The sequence below is a fragment of the Didymella exigua genome, assembly GCF_010094145.1.
Source record: "Didymella exigua CBS 183.55 unplaced genomic scaffold M421scaffold_20, whole genome shotgun sequence".
In the NCBI taxonomy this organism is placed as follows: domain Eukaryota; kingdom Fungi; phylum Ascomycota; class Dothideomycetes; order Pleosporales; family Didymellaceae; genus Didymella; species Didymella exigua.
The window spans coordinates 25,629-43,426 of NW_022984794.1; the positions used below are offsets into that span (position 1 = coordinate 25,629).

At 52.6% G+C, this 17,798-nt stretch overlaps 6 protein-coding genes across 6 annotated transcripts; 2 read left to right on the forward strand and 4 right to left on the reverse strand.

Annotated features, from left to right (window-relative positions):
* Window positions 1-80: 80 nt before the first annotated feature.
* M421DRAFT_66985 (uncharacterized protein) lies at window positions 81-1,706 on the forward strand (the record flags this gene model as incomplete). Its single annotated transcript, XM_033596364.1, has 1 exon — window positions 81-1,706. The coding sequence occupies one exon, from the start codon at window positions 81-83 to the stop codon at window positions 1,704-1,706; it is 1,626 nt and encodes a 541-aa protein (XP_033446956.1).
* A 343-nt stretch (window positions 1,707-2,049) lies between these two features.
* M421DRAFT_102143 (glycoside hydrolase family 35 protein) lies at window positions 2,050-5,486 on the forward strand (the record flags this gene model as incomplete). The annotated part of the gene is made up of 9 exons (XM_033586732.1): window positions 2,050-2,252; window positions 2,299-2,485; window positions 2,534-2,560; window positions 2,610-2,748; window positions 2,802-2,949; window positions 3,002-3,170; window positions 3,218-3,361; window positions 3,412-4,790; window positions 4,841-5,486. The coding sequence occupies 9 exons, from the start codon at window positions 2,050-2,052 to the stop codon at window positions 5,484-5,486; spliced, it is 3,042 nt and encodes a 1,013-aa protein (XP_033446957.1).
* A 54-nt stretch (window positions 5,487-5,540) lies between these two features.
* Window positions 5,541-7,428, reverse strand: M421DRAFT_422311 (MFS general substrate transporter). The gene is made up of 5 exons (XM_033593116.1): window positions 7,077-7,428; window positions 6,599-7,021; window positions 6,387-6,548; window positions 5,882-6,338; window positions 5,541-5,826 (listed from the first exon to the last, which is right to left on the reverse strand). The coding sequence occupies exons 1-5, from the start codon at window positions 7,227-7,229 to the stop codon at window positions 5,570-5,572; spliced, it is 1,452 nt and encodes a 483-aa protein (XP_033446958.1). The 5' UTR covers window positions 7,230-7,428; the 3' UTR covers window positions 5,541-5,569.
* Window positions 7,429-7,661: 233 nt separating this feature from the next.
* Window positions 7,662-8,841, reverse strand: M421DRAFT_422313 (D-aminoacid aminotransferase-like PLP-dependent enzyme). The gene is made up of 3 exons (XM_033593117.1): window positions 8,739-8,841; window positions 8,574-8,678; window positions 7,662-8,524 (listed from the first exon to the last, which is right to left on the reverse strand). Exons 1-3 carry the CDS (start codon window positions 8,808-8,810, stop codon window positions 7,691-7,693), a joined length of 1,011 nt encoding a protein of 336 aa, XP_033446959.1. The 5' UTR covers window positions 8,811-8,841; the 3' UTR covers window positions 7,662-7,690.
* A 2,340-nt stretch (window positions 8,842-11,181) lies between these two features.
* On the reverse strand, window positions 11,182-14,444 carry M421DRAFT_205278 (uncharacterized protein). The gene is made up of 2 exons (XM_033588156.1): window positions 11,312-14,444; window positions 11,182-11,258 (listed from the first exon to the last, which is right to left on the reverse strand). Exons 1-2 carry the CDS (start codon window positions 14,284-14,286, stop codon window positions 11,228-11,230), a joined length of 3,006 nt encoding a protein of 1,001 aa, XP_033446960.1. The 5' UTR covers window positions 14,287-14,444; the 3' UTR covers window positions 11,182-11,227.
* Window positions 14,445-14,603: 159 nt separating this feature from the next.
* On the reverse strand, window positions 14,604-17,525 carry M421DRAFT_66991 (endoplasmic reticulum metallopeptidase 1; the record flags this gene model as incomplete). Its single annotated transcript, XM_033596365.1, has 2 exons — window positions 14,604-16,062; window positions 16,117-17,525. The coding sequence occupies 2 exons, from the start codon at window positions 17,523-17,525 to the stop codon at window positions 14,604-14,606; spliced, it is 2,868 nt and encodes a 955-aa protein (XP_033446961.1).
* Window positions 17,526-17,798: the final 273 nt, after the last annotated feature.

Below are 17,798 nucleotides of genomic sequence, written 5' to 3' on the forward strand. Positions count from 1 at the left end.
GCATTTTCTTCACAATCTATTATCCTCAACCACTCGCAAGCGGCACTTCGCAGACAGAGCGGATCACATCGAGGTCAAACATGGCCGTAATTCAAGAGTCGGAAAGGGCGCCAGATGCGCGGGAGACAACGCCATTGTTGTCGCGCATAAAGTCAGACGAGGCAAGAGCTGGACCGCGGGGCACCTCCGTGCAATGGCGCCTCATGCTTTGCGCTTTCTTGGTGTCCCTTTCTTTCAGCATCACCCAAGTGCCGATGCTGTTCGTCATGAGAGTCATGACTTGCGATGCCTACTACGAAGACCTCCGTCATGTACGCGATCCCACAGCGAGAGATGTATGCGCAAAGCATGAGATCGAAGCCAGCACCGCGCGATCCTTTGCGCTTCTTGCAGGTTCAACTACATTATTCGGCCTCATGAACCTCCTTGTGACCGGATGGACGATCAAACGCTTGGGTGTCAAGAGGGCGCTGATCATTCAGGTATTCTGGCCTGCTGTGAGGCTACTTGTGCAGAACATTGGCGTATCGAAAGGCTCCAGTGCTGGTGTTTTGATCCTCCAGGCCAGCCAGATAATCACCATTGTGGGTGGTCCTAACGGCTATATTCTTGCCTTGAACTCGTTCGTGGCAGACGTGGTGGAGCATGAGGACCGGACAGGCGCGCTGGGTCGACTTCAAGGCTGCATGTTATTCGGAGCTGCTGTAGGCTTCTTGATAGGCGGGTTGATTGGAGAAGCATTTGGAATCGCCGCGCCATTTCGTATGACTGTGGTGTTGTTCCTGTTGTCATGTGCTTATGTCGCAGGGTGTCTCCCATCGACGCCGCCGCATGAGAAAGAAGAAAGCCAGGCGAACCAGCCCGCAGATAACAGTCTTGGGCGCTTCTTTGGGCCTCTGCGTATCTTCGCCCCTCAGAAGTGGACTCTCGCAGATGGTCGAAAGAGCACACAGTTCGGAGCCCTGACTCTTGGCCTCGGTGTCTTCCTTGGTATTTTAGCTACCGGCTACATCCCTATACTGCTTCAGATGTACGCCACAGACAAGTTTGAATTTGGTACAAGAGCCAATGGTTGGCTCATCTTTATGTACTCGTCTCTGCGAGGAGGTTTCCTTTCTTTCATCTTTCCCCGCATCATTGCTGCTGGGAGAAGATGGCTGGAGCCGGGCGGTGCATCGCCCAGAGAGTCAGCGGAGGATGGACCGCTACTAGGTGGACCTGACATTCCTACATCACCTAACGGGATTGGACCCATTAATTCCATGGACAACTATATGGAGCCGGCAGGACCACCGCAGCCCAAAGACAAGCAGACATTTGCATTCGACCTTATGTACGCAAGATTCTCCCTGCTTCTAGACGGCGCAATGACAGGACTCGCTGTGTTTGTTTCACAGGGCTACCAGCTTTACATCGTGGCAGCTCTCCTTCCTGTAGCAGCTGGAACTGCTGCTGCTTCGAAAGGCACGATTTTGCAAATGCTCCCAGACAATCAGCGCGTAGATGCGTTGAGCGGGATCACTCTTGTCGAAAACATCGCAAGTCTGTCAACCACTGCGGTCTTCGGTCTAGTCTTCGCAGCCCTCGCAGAAGTAGGCAAGATCCATCTGATCTTTCTCTGCAACGCAGCTGTTGCATTGCTCGGCTTCACAGTATTGCTCTTTTCGCATTTTCCGCCGAACGGCAGTCGGAGGGTAGATCTTTAGGAAGCGCTTCCGAGTTAAGCTTCGCGCCACCCGCCTGCGCCCTGCGGTCTGACGGCCCGCGTCTATGGGCTTGCTTTCCGGAATCAGCACACCCCGCACCGCATCGGTGGGGTATTTTTCCGTCTCTACTAAATATCCAGCGAATGCCACCGCAGTAGTTGTGCAGCGGCACATGGATACTACGCCCTACTACGCTCTGGGTACGGAGGAGCATCAATTGAACCGGCTTGGACTTGCAAGTGTAAATTGACGGTATTTTGTGATCTTCGTGACTTTGAGTACAAAATGGTCATGGAGAACGGCGCATGATGAGAGGTACGCCTTTGAGTGATTCGAAGCGACCATGAAGCTCGGCCGAATTCTGACCGGACTTGCGTTGGGTGTGCTGCCTGCGCAAGCCCTGGCGCGCGCTTTGGGTGGGAAGCCTAGCGACTTCATCCTTGCGGAACGTGCACCACTTCAGGATATTGTCACTTGGGATGAGCATTCACTCTTTGTGCATGGAGAGCGCATCATCTTCTGGGGTGGTGAGTTTCATCCCTTCAGGTTCGTATCGCTCCGAACAGCCGTTCAACGTATTGATGCTCTGTAGACTCCCGGTACCGAGTCTTTGGCTTGACGTCTTCCAGAAGATCAAAGCTCTTGGTTATAACGGAGTGTCCTTTTATACACCTTGGGTCCTTCACGAGCCCAAGCGAGGATCGTTCCAAGCTGAGGGTGTCTTCGACTACAGTCCCTTCTTCGAAGCAGCGAAACACGTTGGTGTGTACCTTGTGGCAGTATGTCTTCTACTACTTTTACTTTGGGTACAATGACTGACCATGCAGCGACCCGGACCGTACATCAATGCTGAGGTATGTAAAGCATGGGGTTGAACGACAACGCGTACTCATGCTGTTCAAGGTATCCGGTGGAGGATTCCCCGGCTGGCTCCAGAGAATCTCTGGAAACTTGCGAACGCCGGATGCAGACTACCAACAAGCTTCGAAGAACTACATCGAGAAAATCACGCCGATCATCGCAAAAGCACAGATCACGAATGGTGTGTATATGCGAGCAATGTTTGACCGCAGCTCTACTAACGGCCTCGCGCAGGCGGGCCTGTCATCCTCTTTCAGCCCGAGAATGAGTATAGTGCAGGTTTGAACAATGTCACATTCCCAGATGCCGACTATATGAATCACCTGATGAAGCAGTTCCGAGACTTAGGCATCAATGTCCCACTAATCAATAACGTGGCATGGTAATCAAGGATGAAACCTTTGTACTGGGTCTCAATAGCTGACATCCATCAGGCCAAGTGGTATCAATGCGCCAGGTACAGATGCGCCAGTCGACATATACGGCCACGATGCTTACCCACTGGGCATGAACTGTACTGACCCTACCTACTGGATTGATGATGCGTTGCCGGCCAATTGGCGTGAGACGCACCTCGAGCAGAGCCCAACCACGCCATACATGGTAAAAGCTTCCATACCGAGCGCTAGTACTTGTTGACATCATCTCAGCTTGTCGAGTTCCAAGGCGGGGCGTACCAGCCATGGGGTGGTGATGGTTTCGAGAAGTGCGCAGAGTTCACCAATCATGAATTCGAACGCGTGTTCTATAAGAACAACATCGCTGCCGGCGCGACAATATTCAATGTGTACATGGTGGGTTTCCTGCATTCAAACACAACCACAGTAGTCACTGACAAGAGCAGACGTTCGGTGGCACCAATTGGGGCAATCTGGCTGGGGCAGGCAACTATATCTCCTATGATTACGGAGCGGTAATCACCGAAGAGCGTCAAGTGCATCGCGAAAAGTACAGCGAAGCGAAGCTGATTGCGAACTTTGTGCACGCATCGCCGGCTCTGGCCAGTGCCGTACCGGCTTACAACACTACTGGGCAGTATACTGACAGCAAAGCCATTACTACCACGCCCCTCTTTGGCAACACAACAAATTTCTACGTTACACGTCAAACCAAGTACAATAGCCTCGCATCAACTCCGTATAAGCTCAAAGTTCAGACAAGCGCAGGCAATCTTACTCTCCCACAGCTCGGCGGGCAGCTCTCCATCAATGGTCGCGACAGCAAGATTCATGTTACCGACTACGATGTTGGCGGCTTCAATCTGCTGTACTCAACGGCCGAGATCTTCACTTGGAAGAAGTACGGCAGCAGAAGCGTTGTAGTCGTGTATGGAGGTCCCAACGAACAACACGAGCTTGCTGTGTCCAATACAAGTGGCGCAACGGCTGTTGAAGGCTCAGGAACGAAGTTCGCCAACCGCAATGGTAACACTATTCTCAACTGGCAAACTGACTCTAAGCGTCGCGTGGTACGAGTTGGCCCAAATCTCTACATCGTTATCGTCTCACGAAATGAGGCATACAATTATTGGACCGTCAGTACTTTGCCTGCAGGCAGCGCCTACTCGCACGATTACACCTCATCTTCCGATCTCATCGTCCATGCCGGGTACCTGGTTCGCAGCGCCTCCGTTTCGAATGGCAGAATTGATCTCACTGGCGACATCAACACTACTACCACTATCGAAGTAATCGGCGGCGCGCACGAAAATGTCAAGAGCTTGTCGTGGAACGGTAAAGATTTGAACACGAAACTTGATCGCAATGGGTTCCTCAGCGGTAGTGTCTCATTTTCGGTACCAAATATAAAGCTTCCAGACCTCAACGACCTGACGTGGAAGTCCATCGATGCGCTGCCCGAGCTGCAACCCGACTACGACGACTCTGCGTGGACAGACGCAGACCACACCGAGACGAACAACACATACTGGAACCTCACAACTCCAACTGTGCTCTGGGGCGCGGAGTACGGGTATAACACAGGTTCGCTGATCTTCCGGGGTCACTTCGCCGCTTCAGGAAACGAGACCGTGCTCCACCTGAACGTGTCTGGCGGATCAGCATTCGCGTTTTCCGCGTGGGTCAACTCTACCTTCCTCTCATCTTGGACTGGTACCGGTGATGCATCAATCGCGAACCAAACACTGTTCCTTCCACGCCTGCAGCACGGGTCCAACTGTGTCCTCACCATACTCGTGGACCACATGGGCCACAACGGAAATTGGTACGACTACATGCACCAAACTTCGGCTCCTACTTGCTGACAGATCCTAGGTTTGCAGGCTATAACGAAATGAAAACACCGCGCGGCATTCTAGGGTATGACTTCCCCAGTCACACGCCACAGTTATCGAACTCCTCGCGCTCAGATGACGGCATCCGCTGGAAGATCACTGGCAATCTGGGCGGCGAGGACTACCACGGTGGCCCACGCGGATCGTTGAACGAAGGCGCTTTGTATCCCGAGCGCAACGGCTTTCACCTTCCTTCGGCACCAACAGAGTCTTGGGCCAGTGGCATTAACCCTGCCTCCGGGCTTAGTAAACCGGGTGTAAGGTTCTATCAGACGACGTTTAAGCTTGATATCCCGAGGGGCTGGGACGTGCCGCTGTCGTTCCTATTCAATGGCGATGAGTTCACGGGCAAGGGGCGTGGATGGCGGGCGCAATTGTGGGTCAATGGGTATCAGTTTGGCAAATTTGCGAATGGAATTGGGCCACAGAAGAGGTTCCCTGTGCCGGAAGGGATATTCAACTATCGTGGCGAAAACACGGTAGCGATCAGTATTTGGGCATTGGAAGAGGGTGGTGCGAGGCCAAAGAGTATCGAGCTGATCGCCGGTATGGCTGTACAGTCTGGGTATGGCGACATCGCGCTCTCGCCGATGACAGGCTGGAAAAAGCGCGAAGGCGCATATTGATCGAGTACGGGGATGAGATATGCGCGGGATCGATGAGGAGCTGATATCTGAGGTGGTCGTATTCTTCATTCAGGTACAGAGGCTCAATAGGTGTATCTGAAGTTCACGTTCTGTCCGTCCGTCAAGTCGTCCCTCTCGGCCTGTAATCCAATTGCTGCTTCGTCCTGTGCGACGCCATACACTTTGTCCCTGCGCTTATTCTCGAGGGTGCACAGACCGTAGTACACTATCCCAGCAACTGCCATTAGTGCGAAAGCGACCAACATGGCGCCGATGCCCAATGGATACGTGGGTGATTGCGATGACTTGAAAAATTGAGGGCCGATGATATTGCCGACGGCTACAAAATCGTCAGCGTTTACAAGTCCAAAATACGAGGATCGCGTTGTACATACCGTACATGACAGCACAAGTGATGCCCATGAAGCTCTTCTTCATCGCTCCTCCCGTATTAGAGCTACTCAAGCTCAACGTGAACACCCAAGGCACATTGTAGAATCCCATGAGATAAACGCCAGCTAAACTTGCATTTCGTGTCTCAGGCGAGTGGAGGGTATGCACCATGACGGCGCCAATCAAGCCCATCGCAGCTCCGAAGATCCAAAAGAAACATCGAACCTTCGGTACGTACATCGACACAGCAGTCAGCGTTGCACCAGCGACCATTGCAACAGCAGCTTGTGGTGTCGCCATGAGTAGGGTCTTGGTCTTTCCGAAACCGTATCCAGAAATGATCAAAGGATTGAAATTTGTGATACCGGCATTAGCAATAGCATATCCTAGGGCCGAGAGCCAGATCATGTAGCACTTAGGATCTTTGAACGCCTCCCAGATCTGTCTGCGTTGGAATTTCTAGGACCGAGTCAGCGCAGGGACTCTGATTGTCAATAAATTTGCTACCTTTCGAGATTCGATGCCAGTCTGATTGGGTGTAAGGCGCACGGCGGCGAGCTTCCTTTCTTCGGCGTTGAAGAACCATGCGGTGGACGGAGAGTCGGGCATTGCGAAGAAGAATAGTATGCCGAAAAGGAAAGTGAAAGCTCCGTAAATCAAAAATATATACTGGGTTTATGGTCAGCTGAGTATCAATCTCAGGTTACGTGTATACGCACTTTCCAGGTTGAGAGAGGACCTCCAATCTTCCCGATGCCATAGGACAAGATGCCGCCGAAAACTCCAGCGAACGTGTTATGCCAAAACGCTGTTCGCAGCGGCTGCTCTTCGCGCAGATACCACATCGCATTTATGAGCATCATACATGGCAGCGTCGCCGCCTCGAGCATTCCAAGGATGAAGCGCACCGTTGCCAGACCAGCGAAGTTATGGCAGAGCGCCAGGAAGCACAGACATACTCCCCACAGCGTAAGGCAGATACCAACGTACTTGCCGACCGGAAAGCGTGTGATCAACCACAGGGTAGGGAACTCCATTGCGAGGTATCCGAAGTAGAAGATACTGCCGAGCCAGCTGTACTCTTGGTTCTTGAGGTGTGCATCTTCCTTAATGCCGAGAACGGCGGCGTAGCCCAAAGCATTCTATAATGATTGCTTAGTAAAGCAATGCATTCAATTGATTGTACCTCCGTCTCACCTTATCTAAGAAGGCAATAGTCATGCACACTATTGCAAGAGGCATGATTACGAGGTCAGTCTTTAGCACTAGTCGCTTACGCTGAGCCGTCGTGAGGGTCTCGACAGCCTCAAATCCAAGGTCACTCTCTGGGGACTTGCCCACGGCGTCCATGTCTTCAGACCTCATACCAGTAAAGTCGCTTGACCGCCGGGTGCGTTATGTAATGAGTTATCGGCCGCTTGTATCCGTAAGGCAAGGCGATGAGGGTGACGGCTGAGCTCGGTCTTGAGTGATAAGTCGCGAGTCGACGGTGAGACAAAATGTTGAACTTGTAAGGAGTGCCTTCTAGTCGGCCTACATATATTCTCTAACTAGTGTTTACGTACTACGACGCTTGCCCATGCAATGTGTTCCTACATCCGACGGGATAAATAGCTCCACTTTAGGCTCGTATGGGTGTTGCGCTAGTGATGTCGCAATACCCCACAGCAGTGAGGTATCGCGATAACGTTAGCCGTTTGTGTTCAGTTAGGGAAATATCCGGTGCATCTGACTCGTTTGGGGCATTTAGGCGGACCATGAGTATGGCCGCAATGGCCGAGCTCTCGATAAAACTCAGTTGCGTTGTTAATCTACAAACGAGATAACCTTCGTGGTGCTACAACCTCCGCTTCAATCTCTTCCCTTGATCTACTGACATCGCGTTGGACAAGCTCAGTGTACAATTGCTGTATCTTCTCTGTCAAGACACCACGCTTACCGTCTCCAATCTGACGCCCGTCAACTTCAGTGACGTGAATCTGTGACGGGAAGGTGCCAGTGCAGAACGCTTCATCTGCACCATACACTTCTGTCAGACTGAAGTCCAATTCGCGAACCGAAATTCCGTTGTTGCGACAAACATCGATCGTCTTCTGGCGAGTAATGCCTTGCATCTGGTTGTCTTTCGTCGGAGCCCATACCTCATCGCCACGCACGATGAAGAAGTTGACTGAGTTGCACGTCTTCACAAAGCCGCGCAGGTCGAGCATGAGAGCCTCATCCACGTGCATGACGTTAGCGCTGATACATGCTTGGACATCGGTAGCTTTGGAGATGTGGTTCCACTGCTCATCTTTGACGTCTGGCGGGCCGCGGCGCACCCAGGTCGTTGCAAGACGAAGGCCTCTATTCTTGGAGGATGGGTCAACTGCCTTGACTTCTGGGATAATAACGATAAGTGGCAAGCCAATGTTGACCTTTGGGTTTTGGTAAGGAGTCGACTTCATACCGCGACTGACAACCAGGCGAATATGAACGTGCTTGTCATCGTTGAGGTCATTGGCGTCGAGAGTTTCATGAATCAATCGTAACAAGTCGTCCTTTGTCAAGCCAAGATCCATGTACATAGCTTTGGCCGATTGGAAGAGTCGATTGATATGATCGCGGGCGAACTGGACGCGCCCGTTCACTGCGCGTATGCCCTCCTAAGTTGTTGTCAGGCAACATGGTTCACGAAGAGAAGGGCTGCAGTACCCAGATTCCATCCCCGATAAGGAAATTGGAGTCAAATACTGAGACAACAGCTCGCTCTCTTGGTACCAGCTTGAACTGTCCTGTAACGCCATCACGTATCCCAATCTGCACATAATTAGCATGTGCTCTTGATATGAGAGATGTGAGCGGAGTGCGGCAGCTTACCTTGATGGTTGCGTTCCTGGGATCTGCGACGACAGCATGCGTCCCACGACTGTCTTCATTTTCACGCGCCATCACTTGTATGTTGACTCTGGGTGCTCTGACCTGCGTCGGCGGAAGTTTTTGACTTGCTATCAATGATTCACTCAATGAACGACTCACGCTAAAATGTCAGGCGCAAGGATGATTGCCGGCCACTTGTCGGGCAAACACGCAATCGCGGTGGACCTGTCTATCGCGGAATCATGACTCGAGCAGAGGGTCAACCGGGTAGAAAACTGCCGGCATTCGCAGCGATCTTAATTCGTGCGGAATAACTAGCTACACGCCAGCAGAGTGAACGAAGTGGAAAATAGGAATCTCGACCAGGTATTGGAAGTGCTGACATGGTGACGTCAGCGGGCCATCGTTGGCCACATATTACCACATTTTTTATGTTCGGTAGGAAGGCTCTGACAAATCAACTACGTTCTTCAGCCATTGTTGAAAACTGGCATCCTATCACAGCGAGAAGAAGTAGTAATGCTAGAGACGCGCCTCGACCCAAGTACCCATCAGTTGCAAGCCTAAGTTACTGGGTCGATGACGATCATGTGATTTTGAACGATCTCGTCGGAAGCTTGTTCCTCCATTGCATCGCCAGTTACTTGTTGAAAGTGCATTCCTGCACGAGTGTAGCCACCCAAGTTGTGATTACACTCGGCGAACAACGAGTACATGGTCCGGCCATCCCACCCCTCAGCGAACGCAATTGAATGGTTTCACTGTGCTGACACGCTGGACCAGCTTTGTCGTCCAGCGCCAAAGTCGGAAGATCTGTGAACCCGCCGTGGTGAGGGTTAAGGAGGCTCCATTCGTCTCCTTTCTTTGGCTTGCGAAGCGTCAAGATGACAGTCAAACCCTCTAGGCACAACGTACCGCCCAACACTACACTGAAAGGGCCAGTCCTATTGTGTTGGTATTCGGCCAAGAACATCTTCGTCATGGTCACCCTCACTTGGGAGTACTGCATACCAGTCACAGAGGTCCAGGACCAACTAACTAGGTGTCACCACAGCACCAAGCCGTTTCCGTCCAACCTAGTTCACTCACCACAGTAGATCTTCGACGAGAGAGCACGACCAGAACCTTGCAAGATACTTCTTCCCAGCTCTGACACCACTCTCGTGGTGCTGCTGCACGACTGCGCCGATCGCTAGAAGCCGGTCCGTGGACTTGGTCAGCTTCAGTTCCGAGCACTGCTTGACAATGATATGTACCAGAGCACGCGATACCCGCGCCGCGCTTGATCATCATTCAGTTCTCGCGAATTCGTTCTAGGGATCTTACTCGGGCGAAACGACGTTGCACGGGTATCTCCAGCGTGTCCAACTGGAAGTAGTACTGAAACCTGCGGCTACGGTATACGGCAGTAGGCAACAGAAAGTAACAGTAATTGTAGTCGGCTGTAACCGTAGCAGTGAGTAGCAGTAGATAAAGCCATAGTACGGCAGCATTACGCAAAAGTTTGGCGTTAATTGTGAAAGTGGCAATAGCAACCCCTGAGGCGTATCATGGCAGGTTCGCGTCAAGCTTTCCTGTGAACCCTGCTCCAGCTGCTGCGACAATTTTGCAGCCCTCGTCATTCACTGCATATGAACCTTGGAGATCATTATCAATTGGCAGCCATCGTCGTCCTGGGTGAGTAGCTGATCGAACATGCGGGACCAAAGGCAGCATAGGCATTGCTCTCAAGCATCAGTGGGAGGACTTAAGCTTGTGGTCAATCCGATAGTTGCGAGGTTCACATCGGCCTCAGTGCCATATAGAGCAGACTTTAGGGCTGCAGACTATTTGTGGACTGCATACTTTGCATAGGCTGTAAGATCATGGAAGAAACGCATGGTCAGACTTTGATATTCAACCTGAGGCTGGACGAACGGAGCGAGGGCGTCTAGCTTTGCATTTAAGATCTTCTTGACTGGATGTAATCACGGGCAAATAGGACCCCACCATATTGCATCTAGCGCTAGCTGCAGCGAGGTCAAAGATCCTGTGCGGCTTGGTCGCAAGCTGCCAAGACAATTATAATTCGGGGTTCAGATGCGTTTGAAGACAATTGAGTCTCTACCATTGGTTGACAGCTTGACAATTGCGCGGATGCGCAACCCTATACAGCTCTTCTTGGGTGACTATCTCCACAGTAGTCCACGGAGGCGGCACGCGGCTGCTAATTGCCCCAACGACAGATCCGGCTGGCTTCAACAATGAAACGTTAAGGAGAAGAACGGTTTGACAGCAAGGTTGCCATGTAAATTCAAGAAAGAGAGATGGGCTGCAACAAGCAGGTCCGACTGAGTCTATATGCTTGATTGTATGGTATATATGCAATGCTATGCTTGTTCAGTCAATGCGACAATAGTCTATAATGCTGTAAATGCTCAATGGATCCGAAACCATCCTCATGCCTTAGGTCACATAACGTGTATCACATCATCCATACCTTGCTTGCTCTAGTAGAGCGATCTTCGCTTCAACTTGTTTCTGCTTCGAGTTAAGATGTGTGCCTAGACGTTGATCTTTCGGGATTGACTTACGCCGTGTTTCCCCAGCTTAATCTGCTCAACTTGCTTCTCTCGCCTTCGGGGATCGCACCAACACCCGAGTCATGCTTGGCCTGCTGGTCCAGGCCCTTGACCACACTTGCCAACGGCGCTGTAGCAGCAGTCTGCGGCCTGGTATCCTTCAGCCCAAAGTCCTCTGTGCTGTTGACTGCGATCGCGGTCGAGCTGGTGTAGTATCGCGGCTGCGAGCTTCGCCTTGGGTTTGGTAGACGAATAGCCTTGGGTAGAGTGGCTGTCTGGGTACCAATGACTGGTTGTGTTGCCGTGCGTGGTCTCTCAAGGTGTTGCTTGTCGAGCTCTTTCCTACTGGGGAAGCGGTGGGGCATAGAGGCAGTAGGTGCCGTGCTCGTCCGCGGACGATTCACCATGTTTGGCGGGCCTGAGATGGGGCGAGGGATGGGGCGAGGCATAGGCTCGGCTTCCTTCTTCTGCTCTGGTGGGTGCGAAGTAAGGGACAATCTACGTTCACGCACGGGCGGTGGAACGGGCTTCGGTGCAGTGTTATTGACTGCAGAAGTGGGAGTGTTGCCCCACTGATCTTCCGGGATGGTTGGGCTTCGAAGTACACCTTCGATGCTGGTGTCCTTCTTGACCAGACGCTTTACCATGTCTCGCAGGCCTAAACCGCTCCTCCGCTTTGCGTTGCGCATCTCGGCTACAGAATCGTTGCTGGCCAAGCTGTGTCTCTGCGAGTCACTCTGGTGCCTTCGATGACCGCGTGATGTATCTCTTTGCTCTACACTGCTCAAGACAGGGCTACCCAGCATGGGTATGACCGGGACCGGCGGAGCATCATCTGGCGATGTCAGCCGTTGTGGTGGGCTATGTTCGTTGATGAGTGTCGCACCACTTGTTCGTGCTGAGGTGAACTCGGCTGAGGACACACGCTGCCTGGAGCGTTGCGCAGCGAGACGCTCGTGGTCTTGCATGAGTCTCTCCCTTGCGGTCTCTAGGTCTGCAACGGACTGTCGGAGCTGCTCAATTTCGTCGTGAGCCAATTCGCTCTTCTTCACAGCCACTTCCACGTCTGCTCGGAGGGCCTCGAGCTGGCGATCCTTTCCGGCCAAAGTTAATCTCAGGTTTTGTACTTCCGCATCTTTCCTGGCCATATCGTCTCTGCTCTCCCTGAGCTGGCCTTCCATTCGCTGAAAGTGAACACGATGCACGATGCTAGGCCTAGCAGTCTCCATGTCTTCGTTGATAGCGTGCTCTAATCGCAGCTGTTCGCGCAGCGCCTCAATTTCTTCGTCTGCAAGGAAGACTCGTGAATTGGCATCACGAACCCGCTTGTCAAGGGCTTCGACCTCCATGTGCAGTCGCAAGTTCTCCTGTTGTGCTGTGTCGAACATAGCCTCAAGCTCGTTCTGATCGTTCTCCTCGATCGTAGGGAGACGGCCAGGTGAAGGGTCGCTCCTACTTCTCCTCCTGCCTTGCTGGGCTTCTTCAAGCTCAGCGCTTGCTTCCTGTAGGCATGCTTTGGTCTGATCATGGCGCTCCCGCTCTTCTTTGAGCGCATTCTGAATCTTCTTGCTGATGTCCCAAGCTCTTTGCAATTCCGCTTGTTGGTTGACGACGTCATCAGCGGCCTTGGTGGCGGCACTAAGTTCGCGCCTCAATTGCTCGATAATAGTGTCCTTGTCCTCCTCTAAGCTCGACGTGCCAGACAGAGATCGTCGCCCCTTCTTGACACGGAGTAGACGGACCTCGAGTGCGTGGTCGCCATTGCCGTTTTGCTCGAAGATGGCGTCGTGATTAAATTTGGGGCTGGCGTGACGTTCCATGGCAGCGAGTCGCTCCTTGAGCACGTTCAGCTGTGCTTCCTTCAACTCCAGGGTAGCGCGTTGTTGTTTGAAAGTTTCGCTGAATTGGGTGTGTTTCTCTTGCATGTACCTCTCTTTCTGTTCGTTCCCTTTGCGTAGAGCAAATAGCTCGATGTCTTTCCGGTAAATAATGGCTTGATGGTCCGTTCCGAGGGTCTGCTTCATGGCCTTCATGTCATCTTGAAGCGTAGAAATGTCTGCAGATGATTTTGTAAGCGCATCCTTAGCATTAAGAAGCTCCTGCCGGACAAGGCTCAACTCCACGTCCTTGGCTTTGATTGCGGTCTGCAAGTCGGTGAGGGACCATTGTAGTCGCACGATGTCGCGGTCCTTCGAGTCGTACGGCCCTATAATAGAAGTGGGGTCCCCTTTTTGAGACCGGGAAAGTGATCGCCTAGGCCGATCGACAATCTGCGATTCGGCCACATGCGTATGCGTCTGCTCCAGGAGGGTTTCAACTACCGACAACGGTGCATTGTTATGGTGTTGTGATTCGTCATTGGCAGTAGCGTCCCCGTCCAAAGCGCGCTGGAACACGTCGAAGCTGACCATGACTAGCGCAGCCACCAGCCAATCACCCGAGCTGAACCCCTGACCTACGAAACTGGCAAACGCAGCAAAGTGCAGTGAGTTTGACGTCGTAACTCGATGTCTTGCGATCCAAGACCCTGATGCTCGGCGGATGAAGAGCGAAAGTGCTGCGAGTGTAAGTACGGTGAGGACCTGAAGGATGGGTACACGCGCGATCCAGGGATGGTCCAGCGAATGGCCCGCTGTTGTTGTGAGGCGGTCTGCAAGTGCAACAAACAAAGGCGTGATCTCGCGTGTCCGCTCGCCGATTTGAAGGAATGTTCTCGCAGCGTGATCGTCCAAATTATGAACCTCGGTCTGAAGTCGCTGCACGAACGGTCGCCAGGAATCGAAAGCAGCCGCGCGATGGTCACCCGACGGCTGGTGGTGGTACCTGAGGGAGAAAAGATCCGCGAAATCTGGGGTATGCACAAATTGTTGTCCGCCGAAATGGAGAAGCGTTCCTGAGATGACGATGACCAAGCTTGTCGCGATGGAGTAGGCAATAAGGGGATGGTCTTGTATGTTGTCTTGGATATCGTGGAGCACTCCAGGCATTACGCGTAAGTAAGACGATTCGTGTCAATTGTTGCCATTAGGTTGAACATGAGGACGCACATGCCATATTCTACGATACGGACTGCAGTACGAACGCCGAAGGGAAGGGGAAGATTGAAGCTAAAGGAGGCTGCGGGCAGGCATTATTTGAAGCCACAACAAACACGCATGAAGCACCAAATGACGCCTGAAGGTGCAAATGACCAAGAACGCCGTACTGAAATGCATCCGGTCGGGATATCGCAGCAAAACAAGATTTGCGACAACAAGGATAAGTGACAGCTTGGGCGACTGGAAGCCCGAGCTCTTAACGGACCTCATATCTCGAAATGCTTGAAACCCTCGACCAGCCCGTCGCTGATCTTTGATGGGATGGCCCAAACGGGCAGATAATGTTGTACCTCGTCGAACGCAGGGATGTCGCCTGTGTTAGCGTCCGACCAAAGGCAGACCACTCTTCCAGAAAGCTTCGAATTTTCCTTAGCGTCCCATGAAACGCTCACGGTCCAGGGTTGCGACCACTCTCGGTGCCAAAGGCGCACCTCGCGGGAGCCGTGCTCGCCGGTGCGTTTGAAGCGGGGATCTGAGCCACCCCCGACAACCGTCAGATCCCGGATCGACGTGTCAAACAGAACGCGACATGCTCGCGTGTTCTGCCCTACAACACTCATCGTGGCCTCGCCAGTCTTGTTGCTCTTCGTAACTGTGTAATCTAGCCAGCTGTCTGTACGAGACTTGTTGCTAAGGGAGGATGTATCTGCGACCACTTTGGCGGGGAGGCCTTCCCACTCGCACTTCTTGAGCTCTTTGCGCGTAGCTACGTCAGGTGTGCTGCAGTTGACATACTTTCCCTGCGCACTTGGCAGCTGCGCAATAACCTGCTGGACGTAGCCATCCACACCTGTCAGGGATACCGTGTTCAAGCCCGTTTCAAGGTTGACTTGCTGGACGAAGTACACCTTCAAGCGATGTTCCCTGCTGAAAGGGAACGCGACGAGGTTGTAAATGACAGTTCCCACGCAAACCAGGAACAAGAATGTGGGTATGTGGTAAGTGATTCGGTGAGCGAATGGTCCGGCCGGCGCGATTAGTAAAGTAGTAAGTGCGGCGAAGCACAAGTAGATGAAGAGTGATGAGTTGCCATCTGATGGCGTTTGGTAGAGGGCCGACGTCAGCAGCAAGGCAATTTGGCCGACCAGAATGACCGTGATGGGTACAAGAAGCAGAAACTGCACGATCCAGATCCAGCTTGGCAGCTTTCCACTCCACTCTTGTTCTCCAGGGTATGGGTGTCCAAGATCCAGTGGTCGGGGCTCGTCAAATTCAGCGGAAGATCCTGGTCTGCTGCCTTGCCTTGCTCGTGCGAAGCTCCGCTGATCACCGCGGAGAAGAGAGGTCGTCTCAGTGGCTTCGTCGTCGGTAACCGGGCGATCCTCAGAGCGTACAGCGCTGTTCCCAGTAAGCGGCCGACTTGAAGGCTGCGCATCTTCTTCAATGAGGTCAAATGTCTGTGCATAGGCCGACTTTTTCGGTGCAAAGAAGAGCTCCAAGTAGGACAGTAGAAGAGCAGCGAATACAGCAGCGAAGTAGAACAAAGCCCAGTATCCACCAGCAAGCTGATAGTTATTCGCAAGCACCGTGACAGACGTAAGAAGTATGAAGCTTCCTACAAAAAGCCAGATCAAGCCATAGATACGCTGAAGTGCTGATGGACGCATTGCACTGGCTCCACGTGAGAAGAACCAGGCGAACGACACCCAAGTCGATATCATCATGCTACATTATGTCAGTGATGTTCACAGACGGAGGTTTCACGGAGTCTCAATATACCTCCAGACGGCATACGGGCTGCTGTAGACGATGAGCGGATTAACGCGAACAACAAGATAAGCAAGCCCAATGACGGCGGCTGTCGCAATAGCAAAGACAATTGGTAGGCGGAAGAAACCTCGCCAGCCATAGAGGTAAATAGGCTCGTCGTCATCTGACGAATGGACATATGCCTTCCGCGCGAAGAGGTAGTTCTTGTCAGCCTTGCTCAAACCGACTGTCAGGCCGATGAGGGTTAGTGGCGCAACGACAAGTAAAGTAACACAGAGGGCAAATAACGTATGCAGGCGGAACACAACGAAAGCCTGGCCAAGGAGATCGAACCACACTGCATCTGTTCCTGTACCAGCATCTACCTTGCCATCTTCTCGCGCGTCTTCGCTGCCGCTGAACTTGTCGCTGGTATCCGAGGCCAATCCTGATACCGTAGCAATGGATGCAGAGAGCATGTGCCATACTGACTTGAGCGATGTTTCATGCGATGAGTCTTCAACGGTGTGGTACCGTGCTCGAGGCTCCATGAAGGCGACATCCAAACCACGCAGACCAAGCTCACCGTGAAAGACTCTGTAATCCGTCTCGCTTCGAATGAGGCCTTTCTTGAAGCCATCTCCACTGACCACGGTACCGAAAGGGTGCTTTGACGCGCTGTAGTACTTGGTCACTTCGGTGTCGGTACTGCGGAACAGAGTTGCTCTTCCGCCTGCACCTGCTCCCTCGAGATTGAGGAAAGTGTGAGGCACCTGAGAGATTGGGTGACGCATGAAGGCTTTTGCTCCGTTCAGGAAATCTTCTTCGCCATTATTCAGCAAGAGAAGAATCGTTCGCTTGGGCCAGTTCTTCGCCTCGGTGAAGTACGACAGCAGCTGCAGCACAGTGATGACACCTACACCGTCGTCCGTAGCACCGTAGCCACTGCTCACAGAGTCGTAGTGAGCATTGACAAGAACACCGCCGTTGTCTGGACGTCGAGACGGTGTTGACGCGCTCTGATTGGAGGAAAAGAAAGGCTTGTCGTCCTCGGATCCGCGAATGGCTACAATGATGTTGGTTCCCTCGAAGTAGACTGTGGTGTTACCAGATGAGAAGGTTGCGTTAGACGAGACGTCGTCAATGATCTCGACGTCTTTCTTGCTGAGCTTCTTCGAATCAATGACATGCTTGATGCGCGCCATAAGGTAGTCGCGAACATGATCGTTGGCGCGGCTGTTGTAGGGGTGGAATTGGCGGGTGATGTGCTGGAGATCATTCCAAGCTTCGGAGAGATTGGTTCCTTGCGGGCTCTTGGAAGGATAGTTCGGTACTCGCAGGTGTGTGACCAACAAAGCGGCGAATAGAGCTATGTAGATAAGAGTCGCGAAGAAGTTGACAGGCCCGGGTGTGAAGGAGAATGGGTTGTAGCGAGCCATGTCGCACTGTGATGGTGCAGCGACACCAGCTCGAGCTCTGCAAGCTTTTCTGGAAGTGAAGACGTTCAGTGGCTGGCTGTTTGCGGGGTGTGATGGTTGGAATGGCTGCTGCTGCGGGGTGAAGGCTAACGCAAGAAGCTCTGGCCACCATGCATGCACGATGATGTGACGAAGCTCGCGGAATAGGGCGCACCGCTGCTGTCAAAGATAGTGTGCGGCTCTCCTGTCAACACAAAGGCGTCAATTAAGCTCGAGCAGCTCTACTAGTCTGCG

Coding starts and splice junctions, on each gene's coding strand:
- M421DRAFT_422311 (XM_033593116.1), bottom strand. CDS start 7,229: ATGGACGCCGTGGGCAAGTCCCCAGAGAGTGACCTTGGATTTGAGGCT. Junction 6,339..6,386: donor CTGGCATCGAATCTCGAAAG/GTAGCAAATTTA, acceptor ACTCGGTCCTAG/AAATTCCAACGCAGACAGAT. Junction 5,827..5,881: donor CACTTGTGCTGTCATGTACG/GTATGTACAACG, acceptor ACGATTTTGTAG/CCGTCGGCAATATCATCGGC.
- M421DRAFT_422313 (XM_033593117.1), bottom strand. CDS start 8,810: ATGGCGCGTGAAAATGAAGACAGTCGTGGGACGCATGCTGTCGTCGCA. Junction 8,679..8,738: donor CCAGGAACGCAACCATCAAG/GTAAGCTGCCGC, acceptor AATTATGTGCAG/ATTGGGATACGTGATGGCGT. Junction 8,525..8,573: donor TTATCGGGGATGGAATCTGG/GTACTGCAGCCC, acceptor ACAACAACTTAG/GAGGGCATACGCGCAGTGAA.
- M421DRAFT_205278 (XM_033588156.1), bottom strand. CDS start 14,286: ATGCCTGGAGTGCTCCACGATATCCAAGACAACATACAAGACCATCCC. Junction 11,259..11,311: donor TTAAGCTGGGGAAACACGGC/GTAAGTCAATCC, acceptor AACTCGAAGCAG/AAACAAGTTGAAGCGAAGAT.